The following is a 21,775-nucleotide window of genomic DNA, read 5'->3' on the forward strand; positions in this document are numbered from 1 at the left end:
GCCTAGGCGACAGAGCGAGACGTCTCAAAACAAACAAAACAAAACAAAACAAAACCCTGTTAAGATCTAGTGTGCTGAGCTCTTCAAAGTGGTAAAGTATAAGTTCCTTGGAAACAGAAGGGTCTCTGATTTAGGATTGGTGGGGAGGGAGGACTCTAAGCCTTCCTGGAGGAAGGGACATCTTCACCCAGAGTAGAATTGGATTAGACTTCAATGAGAGGGCAGGGCAAGGTTGAGGGAAGAGGCCCAGAACTGAAAAAGTATGACAGAATCCAGCAGTAGAAGTAAATTCAATTGGGTTGGAGGGTGCAAGTCATTCTAATTTCATGTGTAGCACTTGTCACTTTCAGATCATTTCTTGTTTACTGTCTGTTCTTCTACCCTCATACCCTCACAGAGAATAGGAGGCCTGGCCTGCTGATTCCTTAGTGGCTGGCATATATGTCTGTTAATCTTTCTTGAGGGCCAGCCTTGTGTCAGATCCTGTTCTAAGTGCTTCCCTCGCTCCCCACCCCCGCCATTCAACAGAATTCTACTTTTTCAGAGCTGGTTCAAATGCTTTCTTCTCTATGACCACCCCCCCTGCCCCGCCCCGTCTCTTTTCCTCACTCCTATTCTCAGAATTAATTACTTCTTTCAGAGGTCCCTCAGCTATTGATCCTTCCTTGCAGCATCAATTTAATTATGCATAGTATCAGTTTGCGGTTTCCTTGTCTCCTCCATTTCTCATTAAGTTTTAAATCATATGAAGACAGTGCATGTTTATTTGTCTCTGTAAGCCCTACAACACTTTGGGCAGGCTTTTACACACAAAACGGGGCTCAAAAATATTTCGAATAAATGATTTAGGGAGAGGTCCACAAACGCCCTCCACTCCCACCCTAGTCCTCAGAGCAATACTTTACAATAAAAATCTGACCATTTCAACCTTGCTAAAGGCCTATCTTCATTCTGAGAACAGAATTCTAACTCCTAAGCACGATGGTGACCTCAGGGCGCTGTGTGAACCTGCACTCGCACCCCTGTCCAACCACGTCCCTCCCCACACCTGGTCTAATAAAACGACTGCTTTAGGTGACCTGCACGATCGGCTGTACTGATTCATGCCACAGGCTTTTACCTCAATTACTCCCTCTGTCTGGAATGTCCTTTCTTTCCTTGCCTGGCCTGATTCAGGCATGGCTTTCTCAAGCAAGCTTTCCGTCTTTGAATCTAGGCCCTGATTAAGAACTTTTTTAAAAAGTACTAAGTTCAGAAAAGTTTAATATGGTGTTCCCCCATTTATGTGATTAAAAATGAAAACAATACTAAAGTGTAAAATGTAATCTTTAAAATGTCACACAACTTTACATGCATGCTAGATTTAGAATACCGTCTGTATGTACGATTTTCTCTTATTGACTGTCTCCACGCGCACCCACTCTGCAGACGCCCTAAAGAGTGTCTATCGGATCACCCTCAGGTTGGGTCAAACGCTCCTCTTCTCGGCTTTTCGGGAGCAACCCTATCTCAACATTCACCATCTTAAGATGAGCAGACTGCAAGTTTGCCTCTCCCACCAGCATGGGAGCTGCCGAAGCGGCAAGAACAGCGTTTCCGTCCATCGAGCGCCAGCTCCAGTCCTATTTTGAGTTGAAGTAAAAGCTCCTCCCTAGATGGCCAGTGCACGTCTTTAAAAAGCGACTCCTTTCCCACAAAGGAAATACGACTGGTTCGCATCTATCAAGGGTTGGCGTTGGGATAAGAGAGTGAAGTATCAGCTGGCCCTGCACAAGGAGATTCTCTGAATTCCCGGACCCAATAACGCGACCAAGCACCGTGACTCCCAGGAAAAGTAGCGGAGTGAGCGCGGCTGAGGAAATTACTGACACCGGAAGTCACGTGAGCGGCTGCCCCTAAGGTCGCTATCTCGACAGTCGACTATTCAGCCTTGCAGGCACCTCTGGCGGGCTTCACTGAGATCCGCTCTTTCGGTGCTCGACTCGCCCGTGCTGCTGCCGCCGCCGAAGGAGGGGCAAAGCTCAAGATGGCGGACAAAACGCCAGGCGGATCTCAGAAGGCCAGTTCAAAGGTAATTTCTGACAAAATTTCGTAAGTCAGCGGATCTACCACTGTCGTCTGGGGCCCACAGACGCTTCTGGCCTGTGAGAGGCGATTGGGATTGGGGTCTGCATTCTAGTCGCGACGGTAGGCCCGGGCGCCGCCGCACCGTGGTGCGCAGGTTGAGAGGCCTGGTATCTCCCCATAGTCCCAGCCGGGATTCATCTCGAGACTGGCGTGCCCAGGGGGTGGAGGCGTGAGTGCTTCGGCCCGCGCTTGGCATTGGAGTGAAATCAGGAATTCAGATTGAGGTCCGAAGCCGTGAAAACGCTCTCCTGTATCTCAGCTTCCTGCGCCCTGAGGCCGCCAGACAGCGCCTGGGAGAGAGGCGGGAATCGCTTCCCGGTGCTTAAATGTCTGCTGCTTTTTTCTTGGTTTTGGATCTCACTCACTTCCGGCCTCTCTCAGTTTCCCTCCAAGGAATGAATAACCTCTAGGGTCGCCAGCTGTGAGGGGAGGACCACTAGGGCAAAGACGCGGAGTGGGAAATGCAGAGGCGGGAGCAGCTCTCCTTTGCAGTGCTGCATAGCCAAGGTTAATGTACACTCTACACGTGGTCTTTACCTTAACGGGAAGTAAAAAGCACTTTTGAGGGTAGAGGACTCGTGGTCTCTTTCTTCATGTTGAAGAAACAGTGAAAAGAGAAGCTCCGTAGACTTGTAAGCTACATACGATTAGTAAATTGCATTTGTGTTTACAGGGAACCCTGGGCACGTATTGTGAAACCAGTGAGCTGTGGTAGTAGTTAAGCATTAGTACGGTTGGGTTCTTAGTTGCCATCTTGGGCGGGACATTTAATCGTTTTTTGTTTTGGGTTTTTGGTCTCGAATATATTAAAAGTAATTGGTACTGCCACGAGGTAGTTAAACTTTCCGATGCTGATGCAAGAAAGTGTGTAACACTTTCAGGTGCTAGGGACTGTTACATCTTAAAGAGTGTGTGACTGTAAATCGGCTATTAGAAAGTTAAATTTACGGTAGGAGAGAAGCTTGCGTTTACAGTTGAGAAACATCATAACTCGTTTTCTACTTGCTTTCTCTAATCCGACTGTTTATGCCATTTGGTGAACGATGTACACCAAAATAATTAGTTCATAATTAGTAATGGTCTTAACAGACATCGTTTAGTTACATAGAAACTTTGGTGAGGGGCCAGTTTTGGCTTCTTTACAAGGTATTGTGTCAGTTTTTTTTTTTCCCTCCTCAGTACATTTTCTCGTCTCCCTCTCTTTGGGGGCGAGCTCTACCAACTCTTCTCAACAGACTCCTGACAAGAACATACCGTTAGGGAGCTATTACTAAAGCTAGCTACATTCATAATAAGTCGTGCATAAGCCTCACAATTTTTGTTTCTTCTCAAAGTAATATTTTAAGTATTCCCTCCTTGAGGTCTTGGATACATTGAAAACATTTCAGTGTCTGTGTTCAGGCTTCCTTCTAAAATAGTGCTTCTCATGACTGAATGTATGGCTGTTCTCTATAAATAAATTATTGGATTATCCAGTAATCTTTTCCGTTTATATTGCCTTAGATTATAATCTCTTGATGCTATTAACAGATTTCTTACTGATGTCTGTGAAAGGAATCAGAATATCTTAACTAATTTGGAGGCTGCATAATGTAGTGGGAAGATTATGAATTTTGTTAACAAGAGATTTGGGTTCAAATCCTGACTTGGTAATTAATTATATTTGCGATAATAAGGCAGATTGCTTAAACTCTGGAGCCTCAATTCCCTCATTTGTAATGTAGATATAATTCTTTTTTTACATGGTTGATATAAGGATCAAATGAGATAATGTCTATAAAGTACATAATAAATCTTAATTTCTTTCCCCTCTTCTTTTTTGTTTTTAGAGGAAATAAAAAGTTCTTAGCTTTCAAAATGTCAGGATAAATTTTAATCCTGTGATTTGGAATCTAAGTCATCAGCTGTCATAATGACTGCCCAGATAGCTGCTTTTTATTTCTTTTTTTGTGAAAGAGTCTCGCTCTGTCGCCCAGGCTGGAGTGCTGGAGTGCTGGAGTGCAGTGGCACAATCTCGGCTCATTGCAACCTCCGCCTCCCGGGTTCAAGTGATTCTCCTGCCTCAGCCTCCCTAGTAGCTGGGACTACAGGCGCCCGCCAGTACGCCCGGCTAATTTTTTGTATTTTAGTAGAGACGGGGTTTCACCATGTTGGCCAGGATGGTCTCAATCTCTTGACCTCGTGATCCACCCGCCTCAGCCTCCCAGAGTGATGGGATTACAGGCGTGAGCCACCGTGCCCCACCCTGCTTCCCTGCTTTTTATTTCTAACACATCATTTATTAGAGAAATTGTAAGATCATTTTGGCTAATACTACAGTATTTGGAATTTCTAGCCTTTGATATCTGGTTTGATTTCCTTTCCTCTGGAAAGAACAGATGAGTGGCTTATATTTTACAATACAGATGGAGTGAACAGATACTTCTGTTTCATGATTCGTCGTTTTCTTTGGTAGTTACATTCCCGTTAATATGGATAGGGATGCTTATTATATTTCTAGACGTTGGGAAAATGTTAATTTTAAAATGTACAATATGGCAAAATTATTAACATTTCTTAATTATAAAAAGATTAAATTAGATAACCTCTACAGGTCTTCTAGTTGGGTTTTTTTTTTTGAGAGGGAGTCTTGCCTTGTCGCCCAGGCTGGAGTGCAGTGGTGCAATCTCAGCTCACTGCAACCTCTGCCTCCTGGGTTCAAGCAATTCTTCTGCCTCAGCCTCCCGAGTAGCTGGGACTACAGGCGCCTGGCCAATTTTTGTATTTTTAGTAGAGACGGGGTTTCATCTGTTGGCCAGGCTGGTCTGGAACTCTTGACCTTGTGATCCCCCCGCCTCGGCCTCCCAAAGTGCGGGGATTACAGGCGTGAGCCACCGTGCCTGGCTTCTAGTTTTAAAATGATACTTTATGTATGTGTATGTACTTGAATGACTTACCTTTATTCATAATTGTCCCTAATGAAGAGACCCCTGTGCACTTTAATTTTCTGTGTAATTTTGTTGTGCTTTGCATTTTAGAGCCTGGCAGATGTAGACATTTAACAAATGTTCTAGAAATGAGCTAAAATTTTCCTGTGCATTTGTTTGTTTATCACTAGTCTAAAATATTGCTTGGCTGGGGAGGGGTGTTGATGTTATGTAGTAGCTTTCATTTTGAGAGGAGAGAGAGCGAGCCTGTAATTGTTTACTTATAAAATTGTTAAGCATACTTCCTTAGAATTTAATTTATAAAAAAATTACTATTTTTGACTGTCAGTTGTTTGCTTACTCAGCAAAATTAGGATATGAAGAAAATGTAGTATTTTCTTTCCTTCTGCCATCTCCTGTGCTGGTAATATTGCTAATGTAATGTAATTGTGTGCCCTGCTATTTCACTCTGTGACTATGGCTTTTTTTTTTTTTTTCTTTTTTGCTGTATCGCCAAAAATTGAGTTAGGTGAATGGATAAAACAGAAAATACTACAGGCTTCCTTGGACATCCAGTGCTGAATTGCTTTGGGAACTGTTTTGATTGACTGCCTTTGCTGATTAACAAAAAGTATCACTTTTAAGAAATAAGTAAACTGAGGACCTGTTCAAGGCTTGTGAACCTTAGGTATTTATTACTGCCAGTTTTCATTTTTTGTGGTACCTGAAAGTTTATGAAAAAGTCCAAACAAAATACAAACCTTGAAAATCAGGCTTTCAAACAGTTTGCCAATTTTAAACTGAATCTTTATTATGGTTTATGGTTGTAACCTTATCTTAAAATGTAAGGTAGTTTTTTTGGTAGAAGGTTTTGTTTTGGTCTGGAAGGTAGAACTGAACTTCCTTCCATTTTCTCGTTTGATACTTTTTCGAAACTTGAACCTGCAGCACGGGTGCTAGAATATGCCTGTTGGTATGATTTTAAAAATAATTCCTATCTTTCTGGATTGAATTGTTTTCTGAAAGTCCAGTTTTTATTTTCACTTTTTGTTTTTTATTTCTGAAGCTTTGTTTTCCTTGGAAAGTAAACCTAAGAAAGATACCCATTTGCCTTACTGGGTATCATTGAGAGAAGAGCTCATTTAGTATGCAAGTTGAAGTAATCTACCCCTCTACCCTCCACCCTTTTTTTCAAGGAGCCATCATTTTTGGAATAAAAAGAAAAACTTGCTACAAGATATTAAAATCAAAAATAGTAATATTACAAACAATTTGCCTCATTCTAGTATAGGTAGTTTTAGCATTTTATTGCACATCAGCTGTAAGCTGGATATTTTGCTGAAATAACGTTTTTGAAAGCAAGATACATTTGTCAGTAGCACTTGAGGCTAATGGTAGTGTTAGACATATATTCCTTGAGTTAAGTTTTTTCACAAGGCCCTTCCTCAGTTTAGATAAACTATAGGTTATTCAGAGCGTACTTACAACTTTTCATGTAGTATTGGTAGTGTTTTGAATAATTTAAAAAATCATCTTAGGTTTGTTATTTAACTTTATATAGTGCTTGTATTAATGGTTTTGTGAATGTTTTTTAAAGATGGATACCTTGATTTGGCTTGGATAGTGGTATTAAGCTAGGTAGCTGTTGTTAATGAGTGGACAGCATAGTATGTTGATAGTGTGGAGTGTAATTTTGTTTGGTGGTAGGCACTTGTTCTGACAAGTCAAGTATATTGAGACTCTGTCACTTGCCAGATCTTGTGCTTGATGTTGAGTTAGAAAATGTTAAATAAGAATGTGCTCGTTTTTAGCGGCTGGGCACAGTGCCTCCCGCCTGTAATCCCAGCACTTTGGGAGGCCAAGGCGGGTGGATCACCTGAGGTCGGGAGTTCAAGACCAGCCTGACCAACATGGAGAAACCCCATCTCTGCTGAAAATATAAAATTAGCTGGGCATGGTGGCACATGCTACTCGGGAGGCTGAGGCAGGAGAATCGCTTGAACCTGGGAGGCGGAGGTTGCCAAGAGCCGAGATCATGCCATTGCACTCCAGCCTGGGCAAAAAGAGCGAAACGCCGTCTCAAAAAAAAGAATGTACCCATTTTTGAGGAGCATGCTGTCTAGTAGAAGAGAGTCAGCACAGTACAATTAAGGTGGTGTTATGCTTCCTATAGGAGAGATTGTTAAACTTGTGGAGATGAAAGTTGCTTCTCTTAGAGGGTGAGAGGAGAAACGTGGGAGATTAGGAGACAGATACACGAATGGAGAGCTCACTAGGCAGAATGGTAGTGTTGGAGGAATGTTGCTGTGGATAGCTTGCTAATTTGGAAACTCAGATGTGGGGCTTTCACTTGAAGTAAAATTGGAGCAGCCAGAAGAAAATTAGTTTTGTTCTCAGCCAGCAAGCTATAGGGCAATAGGTAGTGTAGTTGGCTTCGCTTTTATCCCTTTAGCAGCCATCAGAATGATCTTTTTTCCTTTTGGATTTTCTTGCTGTCCCTCCCCACATTTGTACTGTCTGCTTTCTCTGCCCTAAAATAAATTTCTCTTGTGTATGCTACTTTATTGTGTCAAACTTCCCTTAGTCTGCCTTTTCACTTCTTCCTTTTGTGTTTTTCTTTTCTTTTCTTTTTTTCCCCAGAGACAGGGGTTCTTGCTATATTGCCCAGGCTGGTCTTGAACTCCTGGCCTCGAGCAGTCGTCCCACCTCAGCCTCCCTAGTAGCTGAGATTATAGGCATGAGCCACTCCCTCCAGCAGCTTTTGGGTCCTTTCAAGAGATTTTTTTTTTTTTTTTTTTTTTGAGACGGAGTCTCGCTCTGTCGCCCAGGCCTGCAGTAGCGCTATCTCGGCTCACTGCAAGCTCCGCCTCCCGGGTTCACGCCATTCTCCTGCCTCAGCCTCCTGTGTAGCTGGGACTACAAGTGCCCGCCACTGCGCCTGGCCATTTTTTTGTATTTTTAGTAGAGACGGGATTTTGCTGTGTTAGCCAGGATGGTCTTGATCTCTTCTGACTTCGTGATCCGCCCGCCTTGGCCTCCCGAAGTGCTGAGATTACAGGCGTGAGCCACTGCGCCCGGCCGACTTCAGTAGATCTTTAGGCATCATTGGTTTGTGTTCTTCAGTTAAAAATAAAAAGCCAAACTCAAGACAAATAATACAGTTCAGTTCCAGGTTAGGAAGAGGGAGAAGCTCAGCTTCTGAAGTAGTGCTATATTTACTGTTTACCTTGACTGTTATCTTTAGAAGTTGATTATTCTTTTAAAAATTGTGTTAACTACTGTTTGAACTGTTAAAGTTCCGTGCTGAATGCTATGTAGCTGTAGGTATGTATCAGTGGAAAATGTCTGGTTTGCAGTAAATGTGATTAGTGACATCTTAAGCTAACTGAAATCAGCTGGTGCATTGTCCTACACCGGTGCATTGTGCTACACTATGCTGTTACTGCTCTGTTTGCAAATTTATCAAATTGTGTAATTTTGAAAGCTGACAAAATTGTTACTTTTGAACTGATTATTTTTGTATTAGAGATTATTTAATTTGGTGAATGGTTATGCAAGTGAGATCCTTGAAGATTATAGAGTTTCATCTTTTGATGACTTGGAGTCAGGGAAGAGTTAACTATATGGAAATAGGCAGAATGTCTAGGTTCTTGTATCTTTTGTTTTTAAATCCTAGAAGTGATGATTTGGATGTGGTGGCATCAAAGACTAAAGAAAGGATAGCTCTTTCTTAGTTATTCTTTTGGATGCTTATTCTTTCTGGGTGAACTTTAGAATTGTTTTGGCAATTCTCTTGCCCCCTTGCAAATATTTCCCTTTGGAATTTAGAGCTGTTGAATGAAATTGTATTAAATATGTAAAGAAATTTAGGAGTCATTGACATTATCTTAATATTGAATTTTCCCATCCAGTAATATGAATCTTTAGAAAAGGTGGCTTGAGTAACTGGATTTTTCTCGAAGTTTTTGTTTTCTTCACAAGGGCTATATACATTTCTTAAATTGGTTTCTAGATGTTTTTATATTTTTTGTTGCTTTTATGATTAGGATGTTTTTGTTGCTTAGCAAGTTAATACTGGTGTATTGGAAGGCAGTTGATTTTTTTTTTTGTTACTATTGTTTGTTTTTGATATGGAGTCTCTGTCGCCTAGGCTGTAGTGCAGTGGTGCGATCTCAGCTCACTGCAAGCTCTGCCTCCCGGGTTCACACCATTCTCCTGCCTCAGCGAGTAGCTGGGATTACAGGCGCCTGGCTAATTTTTGTATTTTTAGTAGAGATGGGGTTTCACCAGGTTTGGCCAGGATGGTCTCCATCTCTTGATCCACCCGCCTCGGCCTCCCAAAGTGCTCGGATTACAGGCGTGAGCCACTGCACCTGGCCCAGGCAGTTGATTTTTTTCAGTCCCTTCAGCCTCTTGCCTGAACTTGTTTTTCTTTTGTAAGAGTAGTTGTTTATTCTTTTGGATTTTTAAATTTCTAGATATTTGTAAATTTATGTATTTCAAGGTATGTTTCAGAGTATGTTTCATAGTTAATAAATAGTAAAAATTTTCTTTTATACCACCTTGACATTTAAGAAAGATTAGCCGCTAGAAGAAAATGAGGGTGGACACAAAAGTTGGGGACAGAAAAACCATGGACAGAAAGAGTGAGATGGGGCCAGGTGCGGTCGCTCATGTCTGCAATCTTAGCACTTTCAGAGGCTGAGGCAGATAGATCACCTGAGGTCAGGAGTTCGAGACCAGCCTGGCCAACGTGGTAAAACTCCGTCTCTACTAAAAATACAAAAATTAGCCAGGCATGGTGGTGCGTGCCTGTACTCCCAGCTACCCAGGAGGCTGAGGGAGGAGAATTACTGGAACCCGGGAGGCGGCGGCTGCAGTGAGCCGAGGTCGCGCCACTGTACTCCAGCCTGGGAGACAGAGTAAGACTCTGTCTCAAGAAAAAAAAAAAAAACGAAAGAAAGAATGAGATGGGAGGGGTCCCAGTGCTTGGTTGTCCTGTTGTCCTGGGCTGATTTTTGCCTATGCTAATGCGCAATACGGTGGAGTTCAGAGGAGTAAATTGATTCAGTGTAAAAATCTTACCCGCTGTTCTTAGCCTTATGTTTGGACAATGTAAATAAAACAATACTGTATGGATCTTTGCTCTTTTTTAAATAACATGAATCTTCAGTTTTTCTCTTAAACGAATATTTTATCTTGTACTTTATGTGACATCTGGTCTGGGAGTTGGGGTCAGGTGAGATATTTGTGATCTCAATATTCTTGATTTCATTTGAACATTTGACGCTTAAATATATAAATAAAAACAAGTAAAATTTCACTACCGTATACCCTCAAAAATAAAAACAGCTCAGTGACAGTTATATTTTGGATCCCCAAGTAAAAATTCTTGGAGAATCTTTCTTTCGGAAAGATAGCATACATTATTTAGTTAATAGTCCTACAGCTTGTCATCTTTGTCTTTACATGTGTAGTGACAACAAGTTATTGCATACCATGTATAATCTGATAGGTAGATCACTTAAGAAAAGTTGAAGTTTTAACAGTTGACATCACTGGAAGATATTATATGAACTCTTTCTCATGCCACCAGGCAGCCTGTGACATGCTATTGAATCATCTCCCTTAAAACGAGTTGTAAATGGTGCCTTATTGGGGATTTGATAATATTTTCTGGAACTTTGCAGAATTTGTACCTTTTAATAGACAGCAAGGATTTATATGTGGATTTCTTTATGTGGCTTTGGGTGGTTAGAGAAAGGAAGAGAGTTCTCGTGCTGTGGACCAAGAAGTTGCTGGGCAGTGCTGTGGCAGTAAACGGTGCATCTATGAATAGGAAGAGCTTTTGCATAAAACTTCTGTGTGAAAATGGTGGTTAGGTTTCCAGTGTATACTATAAAGAGGTAATTGTGCCTCATATATATCCCACTAGTGTTTATTATATTTTTGGAAATATGCAGGCTGAATTTTAAAGAAATGACTTACACATTTACTTTGTATCACAATCTTTTCATAAGTCAGAGACTGCCTTTGCTCAGTTTTATTAGCTGAGGAGATATTGCCAGAAGTTAGGAAACGCTAAGTTTGTATACCACGATAGACATGTTTTGTTAGTGTAAGACATTTTAAATGATTGACTTTTATTTTTGTTGCTTGTAGACGAGATCATCAGATGTTCATTCATCTGGATCTTCAGATGCACATGTGAGTATAGAAGGCAATCTTTGTCTTTTTTCCTTTAAAATTTAATTTCTCCTCATATGTATCCCTACATCAATGATTTTACTTGACAAATAAATACAATTATATTGTATGTGCTTTTTTCTTTTACTCTTTTTTTTCTAGGCGCCTTCCTTTTTTTTTTTTTTTATGTTCTGCTTGCATAACTTAGCCCTCTGAAGCGATGTTAGAAACCTAGTATGTATATTTCCTTATGATTTTTATTGTGTAAAAATCTGTACATACATAACGTATCTATACTTATACTTTGACTATGGGATTGCCTTATGCACATGCCTTTCTCACCGCACAAAACATATGTTGGAAATCCCTGCAGGTAAACTGTTACAGCTCTAATCTGTTCTTTCTTAAGGCATCATAATGTTCTGTGGTGGGGAGGTGCAGTTGTTTGTTATTTCTTTGTTGATGGGCATATATTTTTTGTTTAAAGCTTTCAAGTAACATTTTGGATAGATAATACTACAATAAGTATTTTTTTAATATATGTTATTACAGCAGTGTTCAAAGTGTAGTCTGAAGACCCCTGGGAGTCACTGAGAATCTCTGAGAAGGGTCTGTGAATTCAAAACTATTTTGTAATAATACTAAGGCATTATTTATGCCTTTTTCACCATTTTGGCATTTGCACTAATGCAAGTGTAGCTGGAGGTGCAAAAGCATTTGGTGGGTAAACTGTTGGCACTTCAGCACAGATCAAGGTGGTGACACCAGAATATACTTGTAGTCATTATATTCTTCCCCACCAGGCACAATAATTTCACTTAAAAAACTAGCATAATTAGAAATAATTTTTACTGCTTGATGAAGCAGTAAAAGTTACTACTATTTTACTACTTCAGCAAGCAGTAAAAATTATTACTATTGTCTTCATCTTTTGTATAGTTCGTCTTAATATTCTGTGTGATAAAATAAGAAGTACGTATAACACTTATGCTTACCAAAATGTGATGTTTGTTTGAGTTGAGAAATGAAACTAGCTGCTTTTTTCATGAAACACCAGTTTTACTTGGGAGTGACTGACAGGCAAACTATGGTGAATCAGACTTGGGGATTTTGGCAGACATTTTCTTGAAAATGAAGGTAACGAACCTGTTACTTCAAGGAAAACAACTGTTACCAATATAAAATTCAAGCTTGTGATTTAGAGTTATTGAAAACTTTCCCTGTTCTTAAGAACTTTTTTGATGAAATCAATGGTGATATTAAGGGATGTGATATTTTGATAATGTACAATGAAATTTGTCAATATCTGGCATGGCTTATTCCTAGTTTTCAGTGCTGTATATGTATGTATGTGTGGTTTGGTTTTTTCTCTTGTTTCACTTTTCCTGAAGATGGATGCATCTGGACCCTCAGATAGTGATATGCCAAGTCGGACACGACCTAAGAGCCCAAGAAAACATAATTATAGGAATGAAAGTGCCCGTGAAAGCCTTTGTGATTCTCCTCATCAGAATCTCTCAAGAGTGAGTATAGATAAGGTAAAGATAAGAAAGGATAGTTAATGATTTTAATGTGTCTTTGACTGAATTTAGTGGTCGAATATTTGGTTTTGTATGTGTTTCATCTTATTCTATTTGAAAATAGCATTCTTTTTGTATTTGGGATAACAGTAAACTCATTTATGTAGGGACATCTTTTTAGCTCAAATGTGAGATATTTCATTTTAGAGTTTTAAATTTTATTTGAAAAACAAAGTAGTGTTTGGATTTAAAATGGTTAATTGTCAAGTTTATCTTTCCCCACTTAAACATTTATTGAACCAAGTGCGAAATACCAGTTACTGGAAATGCACAGATCATTGAAACACTATTCTTGTTCCCAGAGAGCTTATAGTCTCACTCTGAAAGCAAACAGCAGATGCTATTCACTCTAATGAGTGCAGTGCCCAGGGTAATACAGGAACACAGAGAAGGAGCTTCTTCACTTCTAGATCTCTAAAGTGCTCTCAGGCTCTTTTAGACTTTTATTCTATGTCAAGTAATATTTTCTTGTGGTTAAATTTGTAACATAACACAGTCATCACCAGCCAGTATTAACCACTGATAACAAATTATTTTTCTTGTTTAATATTTCTAGGCATAAATATATTTTTACTTTGCCTAGATTTATTTTTATAAGAACCCGTTTTAAAATATCCTGTTTTTAGTTATAATTTTTTTTCATTTCTGCAAGAATTCTGTAAACAAACTTTTAAATGATTGCTTATATTGTTTATTTGAAAAATACTCCATAGTTTCCTTTGCCACATCTCTCTTGGGTATCTGAATTTAGCTTTTAGGGTATAAATAAAATTTGAGCATGGTAATTTTTCATTGGGTTTCATTTAATTCATATATAATTTTGCCACTTGTTTAAACTTTTGAAGTTGAAACCAAGGAGACTGAATGATGGCAAAACGATTTTCTTTCTGTTTTGAGAAAATTTATTTTGAATCCTCTCCTGAAACCCAATATTGACTTTTAGGTTATAAACTGCTTTATTTTTCTCAAAGGGATTTTAATATAAATTTAAAATAGTTAGCAGCAATGTTACTCTTCTATTCTGCATCTCCCAAAGGCAAGCCTATTTAATGACTAGGGAATTTAAAGTCTTGATTTTGTAATTGGTTAGCTTCTCATTTTAGTAGGAAAGAGAAACCTTCAGATTTCAGTATTTTAGGTTGTATTTAATAAACATTTCCTACCTTTTAAGTTTATAAATCAAATGAGTAACTGACTGAACAAAAAGGTCTACAGACAATATATTCAGGCTATATTTCAGAAGGAAGTTGCTTCTAAATTACATAAATGAAGACTTCATTAAAATAGTGTTTTCTTACATTTAAAATTGATATAGTTTTACTTGAGCTGAAACTTTAAATATTGTAGGTGATATTTTAATCCCAGCAAAGAATGAAATTATGTTCATAAATATCAGTATTATTGATGAAGAATGAGGTAATTTACCAAATTATAAAAAATAAGTGATTTATAATATGTAAAATGAGGGTTGTAGATGGTAAATTCCTGCCCCAGGACCATGGAAATGTTTGCCTCCCTTTGCCTACTTGAGGATCTGTTTTCTGTCATTGCAACTTTTCCCCAGAAACATCTGTACTTTCCCCCTCAAATGCTTTTATTCTTGTTCTAAGCATTAGTGTCAGTCTCTTCTATTTTTACCTTTTTTTTAACATGACTTTTGCATGTTTTTGACCTTGAGCTAGTAAATGAAGACATTCTTTGATGAATACTTAACATCAGAGTCAAGTAAGATAGGCACCTGATGTGTAGAGTAGCCCCAACTTTTCTTTACAATGAAATTAAAAAAAAAAGGCAATCTATTCTGAAGACTTAGTTATCAGTTGATGTGTATTAAAGTTTTAGATAGCATTAAGAATGTATATGTAAAAGTATGCTTTTTATTTCTTAGCCTCTTCTGGAAAACAAACTTAAAGCATTCAGTATTGGAAAAATGAGTACAGCTAAGCGAACTTTAAGTAAAAAGGAACAGGAAGAATTAAAGAAAAAGGTAATGTTGAAAATGTATTTTGAATTATCCTTGGAAATGAATGTGTCTAAGGGGTTAGTAAGTGTATTAGAGGAATGTTTCCCGAAGATTCTTAACCTCTAGAATATTCTCAGCTCCGCCTCTGAGTCAAATCTGTAATACAACATATATTCCTAGGAGTTGAGCTTCTATCCTTGTTCCCTCACCCTGTTTCTTTTTTCTTTGTTATAGTTTTGGCTATTTTCTAATCTATTCTTTTTGTATAAGTAAAGTGTATGTGTGTGTATACACATTGTACCCATTCCCCTTAGATTAATGATAGCATGCTTTATACAGTACACTTTTTTCCTACTTGCTTTTTTAACTTAACATTGTATCTCAGAAATTACCTCAAGTATATAGAAATACTCCTTATTCATTTGCTGTGGCTGTGTAGATATGCAATGATTTATTCAACTAAAATTCTATCGAGGGCATTTATGTTTTGTTCTTTTGCCATTAAAAGTAATGCTGTTATGGATAATGTTATGCATATGTGTGGTTTTTTTGCTAGTGTTATCTTTGGGATATATTCTTATAAGTGAGATTACTGGGTTGAATGATAAATGCATAAATGTAGTTTTTCTATATTTGTCATTGTCAAATTGCTCTCTGTAGGGACAGTGACATGTTGCACCCGTCAGTAGTGTATGAATGAATGTTTCCCCATAGCACTGCCAGTAGAGGACTTTTGCCAATCTCCTACATGAAAAATGGTATCTCTGTGTAGTTTTACATTTGGATTTCTCTCATTATGAGTAAAGTTTAACAGTTTTTCTTGTGTTTGTTTCTGTGAACTGTCTGCTCATATCTAAACCATTTTTTTCTATAAGTTATATTAACACTTTGTTATACAAGGTACAATTTTTTTTCTCACTTTGTTGATTGTCTTTTTATTTTGCTGCTGGTGTTTTGCTCCATGCAGAAACTATTGTACAATCAGATTTATCAGTCTTTCCCTATGACTTCTGGTTTTTCAGTTTTTTCCATCACCAGCTTATAAAGAAATTTCCTCATGTTTTCCTCTACTACTGAATGGTTTCTTTTTTAAGAATATTAAATCAGATTATTTTGTAGTTTATTCTGGTATGTGGTGTCAAGAATAGATTAATTTTTGTCTTTTTTCAAATAATTATTCAGTTATCCTAGTATCATTTATTGAAAAGTTTGTCTATTTCCCATTGATTTGAGATGCTCCTTTTATTGAACACTAAATTTCCACATGCTATTCGATTTTATTCTGTATTTTCTGTTATGTTCCATTGGCCTTTCTTCTGTTCATACATGTTTTGGGGACATTTAGAATAATTGAAAATATCAAGATTCTTCTGAGCTTTCTTTATATCAAGATTCTTCTGAGCTTTCCTTACTGCCACTTGTCAGTAGATATTGCTGCTTCAACTTCTAATACTCATGTTTTTGGTGATTTGAAAAATATTTATATTCACTGAATTAAATCATCATGCCTTGGAAACTTGGTAAACATTACTAGCAAAATATGTTTTCATATAGTCAGTTGTCATACAATTTGATGCTTGAGTTGTCTCTAGACAGATTTACTAATTAATCTATACTTAGGGGTTCTTTTCTAGTTCTGCAAATTGCCGGTAGAGGAGCAAATCCTCTCTTGGTTTCATTAATTAATACTTAATACCTACTAAAGATTAGATGTTATTACTTGTTAGGACTGCTTAACCTGGGAAGGGAGGGTTTTCGTCCATATTATTCCTTGATGAATTTAGCCTTGTGTACATTAACAGTTTTTGTATTGTGTAATATTAATATTTTCATGTGTATTTAGGAGGATGAAAAGGCAGCTGCTGAGATTTATGAGGAGTTTCTTGCTGCTTTTGAAGGAAGTGATGGTAATAAAGTGAAAACATTTGTGCGAGGGGGTGTTGTTAATGCAGCTAAAGGTAAGTTTATAAAGTATAACTGCTAATAAAGCATAACTGTATTACAGTTTTTGAGCGAGCCCCATCTTGGTTGAATGACTGCAGGTAGATAATTATGAAAGGAAGTTTGGTTGCTTTTGAATTTTACATTTTCTATCAGCACCCTCTAGTGGTTATTATTAATTAGCAAAATAAATGGCCAAGAGTCAATTAATGAGATGCTGAAGACAGATAGCTTTTAAACATATTTAGTCCCTTTCAAGTTTTAAGACAGCAGAGCACTTGTCACAAATTTTAATATGTGTCATAGTTTTGCTATGAAATGATTAAATTAGCATTATTGAGGTGATATTTGAATTTAATTTCATATTTGTTAATAGTGATACATCTTAATACTAAAAGCATTTTACTAATTTTTACTTGTTTTTAAATAAAACAGTAAAGAAAAATATTGTGAAATTAGTTTTGAAACTTAGTATTTTAAATTTCAGAAGAACATGAAACAGATGAAAAAAGAGGTAAAATCTATAAGCCATCTTCAAGATTTGCAGATCAAAAAAATCCTCCAAATCAGTCTTCCAATGAAAGACCACCATCTCTTCTTGTGATAGAAACCAAAAAACCTGTAAGTCATACTTAAGTAATTGACCATTTATGTTCAGAGATGACACTGCCAGTGATACTTCCACTGTAAGCAAGACTTTGGCTTTTTTTCGTTTTTGGTGGGGGCAGGGTGGTAGATGTTAAGTTTTGATGCTTTCTAACCCAGTAATTTACTTAGATGAGAGATAATGAATTGGGACACATAGATGATATTCTTTTTATGCTTTTTGAGCAGTGAACATTTGCTATTTATGCTCATAATATATTGCAAGTCAAAAATTGACTATATTTGACTTGCAATGGGGTTGTCTTTTTAAGCATTTCTGAACTGAGGTATTTAAGTTATTAGTATGTGTAGTGTATATTTCCCAGAACATTTTTGGAACATTTTGGGAATTACTATCAGAATTAGTGACACTTAAAATATTCTCAGTGTTAGAAAAAATTTTTTTTTCTTTGAAGGTTTAGTTTTTATGGGAGATGGTAGACAGATGTTTTGTCATGTCATTTGGAACCAAATGTGGTGAATAAATATGATTGCATTGAATAGTAAGCCTGGTTTTTTGTGTGTGGCTTAAAAAATATCTCTAAAAGCAATGAAAAAAAACCCCAGCTTTATTGAGATATAATTCACATATAATACAATAAAATTTACCTTTTTTTTTTTGAGACAGTCTCTCTGTCGGCCAGGCTAGAGTGCAGTAGTGTGATTACGGCTCCTGCAGCCTCAACCTCGTAGGCTCAGGTGGTCCTCCCACCTCAGCCTCATGAGTAGCTGGGACTACAGGCAATGTAGTCCCATGCCCAGCTGATTTTTTGGTATTTTTTTTGGTGAAAATGGGGTTTTGCCATTTTGCCCAGGCTGGTCTCAAACTCCTGGACTCAAGCGATTTGCCCACTTTGGCCTCCCAAAGTGCTGGGATTACAGACGCCTGGCTAAAATTTATCCTTTTAAAGTATACAGCTGACTAGGTGCAGTGGCTTATGCCTGTAATCCTAGCATTTTGGGAAGCTGAGGCTGGAGGATGGCTTGAGCCCAGGAGTTTGAGACCAGCCTGGGCAACATAGCAAGACTCCATCTTTACAAAAAAAAAAAAAAAATTTAAATAAAGTGTACAATTGAGTGGTTTTAAGTATGTTGAAAATTGTGCAACAATCACCACTCTAATTTCAGAATATTTTTATCACCCTAAAAAGAAATCCCTACCCATTATCAGTCACTCCCATTTTTTTTTTTCTATTAACTTCAGTCCCTGACAACCTACTAATCTACTTTCTGTCTCTTGATTTGTCTATTCTGGACATTTTTTATGGATGGTATTATATAACATGTGGTCTTTTGTATCTGGCTTCATTACTTAGCATAATGCTTCAAGGCGCATCTTTGTTGTGGCATGAATCAGTACTTCATTCCTTTTTGTGGTTGAATAATACTCCATTTTATGGACATACCAGATATTGTTTATCCATGCATTACTTAGTAGATGGACATTTGGATTGTTTCCACTTTTCTGCTGTTAGAAATAATGCTGCTGTAAACATTCATGTGTGGGCTTTTTTTATGTGAACTTATGTTTTCAGTTCTCTTGGATACATGTATATACACACACCGAGAAGTGGAATTGCTGGGTCACATGGTAACTATGTTTAGCCTTTTGAGAAACTGCCAGTTTTTCCAAAGTGGTTGTATCACTTTACAGTTCCACCAGTAATGTATGAGGGTTCCAGTTTTCTCACGTCGTACACTAACACTTTGAGACCAGCCTGACCAACATGGAGAAACCCCGTCTCTACTAAAAATACAAAATTAGCCGGGCATGGTGGTGCATGCCTGTAATCCCAGCTACTCGGGAGGCTGAGGCAGGAGAATCGCTTGAACTCGGGAGGCAGAGGTTGTGGTGAGCCAAGATCATGGCATTGCACTCCAGCCTGGGCAACAAGAGCGAAACTCCATCTCAAAAACAAACAAACAAACAAAACTGTTTTGTTTGAAAAGTTTATTTTAGTCATTTTAGTGTGTGTGAAGTTGTACTTCATTGTGGTTTTGATTTGCATGTACTTGATTATATTGAGCATCTTTTCATGTGTTTATTATTGTCCATTTATAAGTTTCTTTTGGAGAAATGTCTGTTCAGATTCTTGGCCCACTTTTTAATTGGGTTATTTGTATTTTTGTTGTTGAATCGTAAGAGTATTTTACATCTTCTTGAGTCAAGGTTCTTATCAGCTATATGATTTGGAAATGTTTTCTGTTCTCTGGGTTGTCTTTGCATTTTCTTGATGGAAGCATGGAGGTTTTAAACTTTAATGGAGTCCAATTTATCAGTTTTTTTCTTTTGTTTACGCTTTTGGTGTCATATCTAAGAAACCATCACCTAATTCAAGATTATGAAGATTCATTCCTGTGGTTTTCTCCCAGAAGTTTTATAGTTTTAGCTCTTACATTTATGTCCATGAACCATTTTGAGTTAATTTTTGTACATTTAGTATATGGTGTAAAGTAGAAGTCCAACTTCATTTTTCTGTATGTAGATATTCAGTTGTCCAAGCACCATTTGTTGAAAAGATTATTCTTCCCTATTAAATTATGTTGGCACTTCTAAAAGAAGGATTCCAAAAGTAGATTAAGAAGCAGTTTTAAAAGAGGATTCCAAAGATGTTACTTACTGTTCCAGTAACTCATGTCCTCCAGAGGTGATTTTTGAAGAGTGCGTATTTTTGGCAGTTACTTTCCATGGCAGTTCAGTTACTTCATGTTCATTAATTTCCCTGACTACTGGTTGTCATTTTAATTGTTTAATTGTATTAATAATTTAATTGTTTGTTATTTTGAAGGAAGGGGAAGGGAGGTTCAATGATAAGAAAAGCATTCTTTCTTTTTAATTTAAATAATTAGAACATACAATTTGTACTGAAATGATGTAAAAAGGCTCTTATTATTGAATCATTGGTTTTGCTTTTCCTTTTGTTTGAAGTATAACTTGTCATATCCTTTATAGCCACTTAAAAAAGGAGAGAAAGAAAAGAAAAAAAGCAATTTGGAACTCTTCAAAGAAGAATTAAAGCAGTAAGTTTTATAGTGTGGAGAATAACTATCATAGGTGTATTGAGCTGATACATAAACAGATGCAAGTATAAAGAATATGCTGTACCAGTTAGTTATTACTAACCAGTTTGCTATGAGATTGTTTTAGATATTATAATATTTGGTGGGCTGTCTTTGAAAATAAATTAGCATTTAGTACAGCACCTGGGTTGCTTGCATTACGAGGATTCAGTTCAATTGATTTATTTAATGTCCAGAGTCCTGTTTGCAGTGGAAACAGTATACTCACTGGGATGGGAGTGAGGGGCAGTTAGACTTAGCAAGAAACAAATTCAGTGCTTTTAGTGTTTAATTTCCTCCTCACCTTTAAAGTAGGCTTTGTGTTCCATTGGTAGTATGATATATCAGAAATTTGCTTGTGGTTGTATTATAGCTGAGGGACCCTCTAATCTTGGTTATCAGTACCAGTATTTAATTACAGATATTTCTAGTTATTTGATGATAGTAATTTGATAAGCGCTATTCTGAAATGTGAATGAACAAATTTTGGCTCATTATAAGTGATTGTAAATATTTTCAACAGAATTCAAGAAGAACGTGATGAGAGACATAAAACAAAAGGCAGATTAAGTCGATTTGAACCTCCTCAGTCGGATTCTGATGGTCAGCGTCGTTCTAGTAAGTGGCATTTATTTTAATGTGTATGCTTGTGATTAATTACAGTAGTTCCCACCTTATCCATGGGGGGTTACATTCCAAGGATCACCAGTGGATGTCTGAAACCGTGGATATATACTACCCTTTTCCTTACACATTCATAGCTGTGGTAAACATTAATTTGTAAATTAGGCACAGTAAGAGATTAACAACAATAAGTAATAGAACAATTATAACAATATACTGAAATAAAAGTTATGTGCAATCCCAACACTTTGGGAGGCCGAGGCGAGCGGATTACCTAAGGTCAGGAGTTCGAGACCAGCCTGGCCAACATGGTGAAACCCTGTCTGTACTAAAAATACAAAATTAGCCAGGCATGGTGGTGCGTGCCTGTAATCCCAGCTACTCAGGAGGCTGAGGCAGAAGGATTGCTTGAACCTGAGAGGTGGAGGTTGCAGTGAGCCGAGATCGTGCCATTGCACTCCAGCCTGGGCGACAGAGCAAGAGTCTGTCTCAAACAACAACAACAACAACAACAGAGTTATGTGAATGTGGTCTCTCTTTTTGTCTCTCAGAAATACCTTACTGTAACAAACTGGGGGAAACAAAGGTGAGGGTAAGGGGGGGCTACTGTATTATAAAAACTAATAATTGTCTTCTTTTCTCCCCTTTAAGTGGACGCACCTTCAAGAAGAAATAGATCATCTGGTGGTAATACAGTTTTTTGCTCTTTTAATCGATAAGTTTTCCAAACTTTATGTTTTGCA

The 21,775-nt window shown here is 37.7% G+C and overlaps 1 protein-coding gene across 1 annotated transcript in view; it reads left to right on the top strand.

Annotated features, from left to right (window-relative positions):
- U2SURP (U2 snRNP associated SURP domain containing) overlaps nt 1-21,775 on the top strand; it is a 91,041-nt gene that overhangs the window by 35,560 nt on the left and 33,706 nt on the right. Inside the window, exons 5-13 of the mRNA XM_019024134.4 lie at nt 1,463-2,071; nt 11,196-11,240; nt 12,611-12,757; nt 14,688-14,786; nt 16,606-16,720; nt 17,191-17,324; nt 20,302-20,369; nt 20,932-21,026; nt 21,684-21,719. Coding sequence (XP_018879679.1) covers nt 2,027-2,071; nt 11,196-11,240; nt 12,611-12,757; nt 14,688-14,786; nt 16,606-16,720; nt 17,191-17,324; nt 20,302-20,369; nt 20,932-21,026; nt 21,684-21,719 — 784 coding nt within the window. The 5' untranslated portion in view covers nt 1,463-2,026. The remainder of the gene's footprint in view (nt 1-1,462; nt 2,072-11,195; nt 11,241-12,610; nt 12,758-14,687; nt 14,787-16,605; nt 16,721-17,190; nt 17,325-20,301; nt 20,370-20,931; nt 21,027-21,683; nt 21,720-21,775) is intronic.

The sequence above is a fragment of the Gorilla gorilla genome, chromosome 2 (assembly GCF_029281585.2).
Source record: "Gorilla gorilla gorilla isolate KB3781 chromosome 2, NHGRI_mGorGor1-v2.1_pri, whole genome shotgun sequence".
In the NCBI taxonomy this organism is placed as follows: domain Eukaryota; kingdom Metazoa; phylum Chordata; class Mammalia; order Primates; family Hominidae; genus Gorilla; species Gorilla gorilla.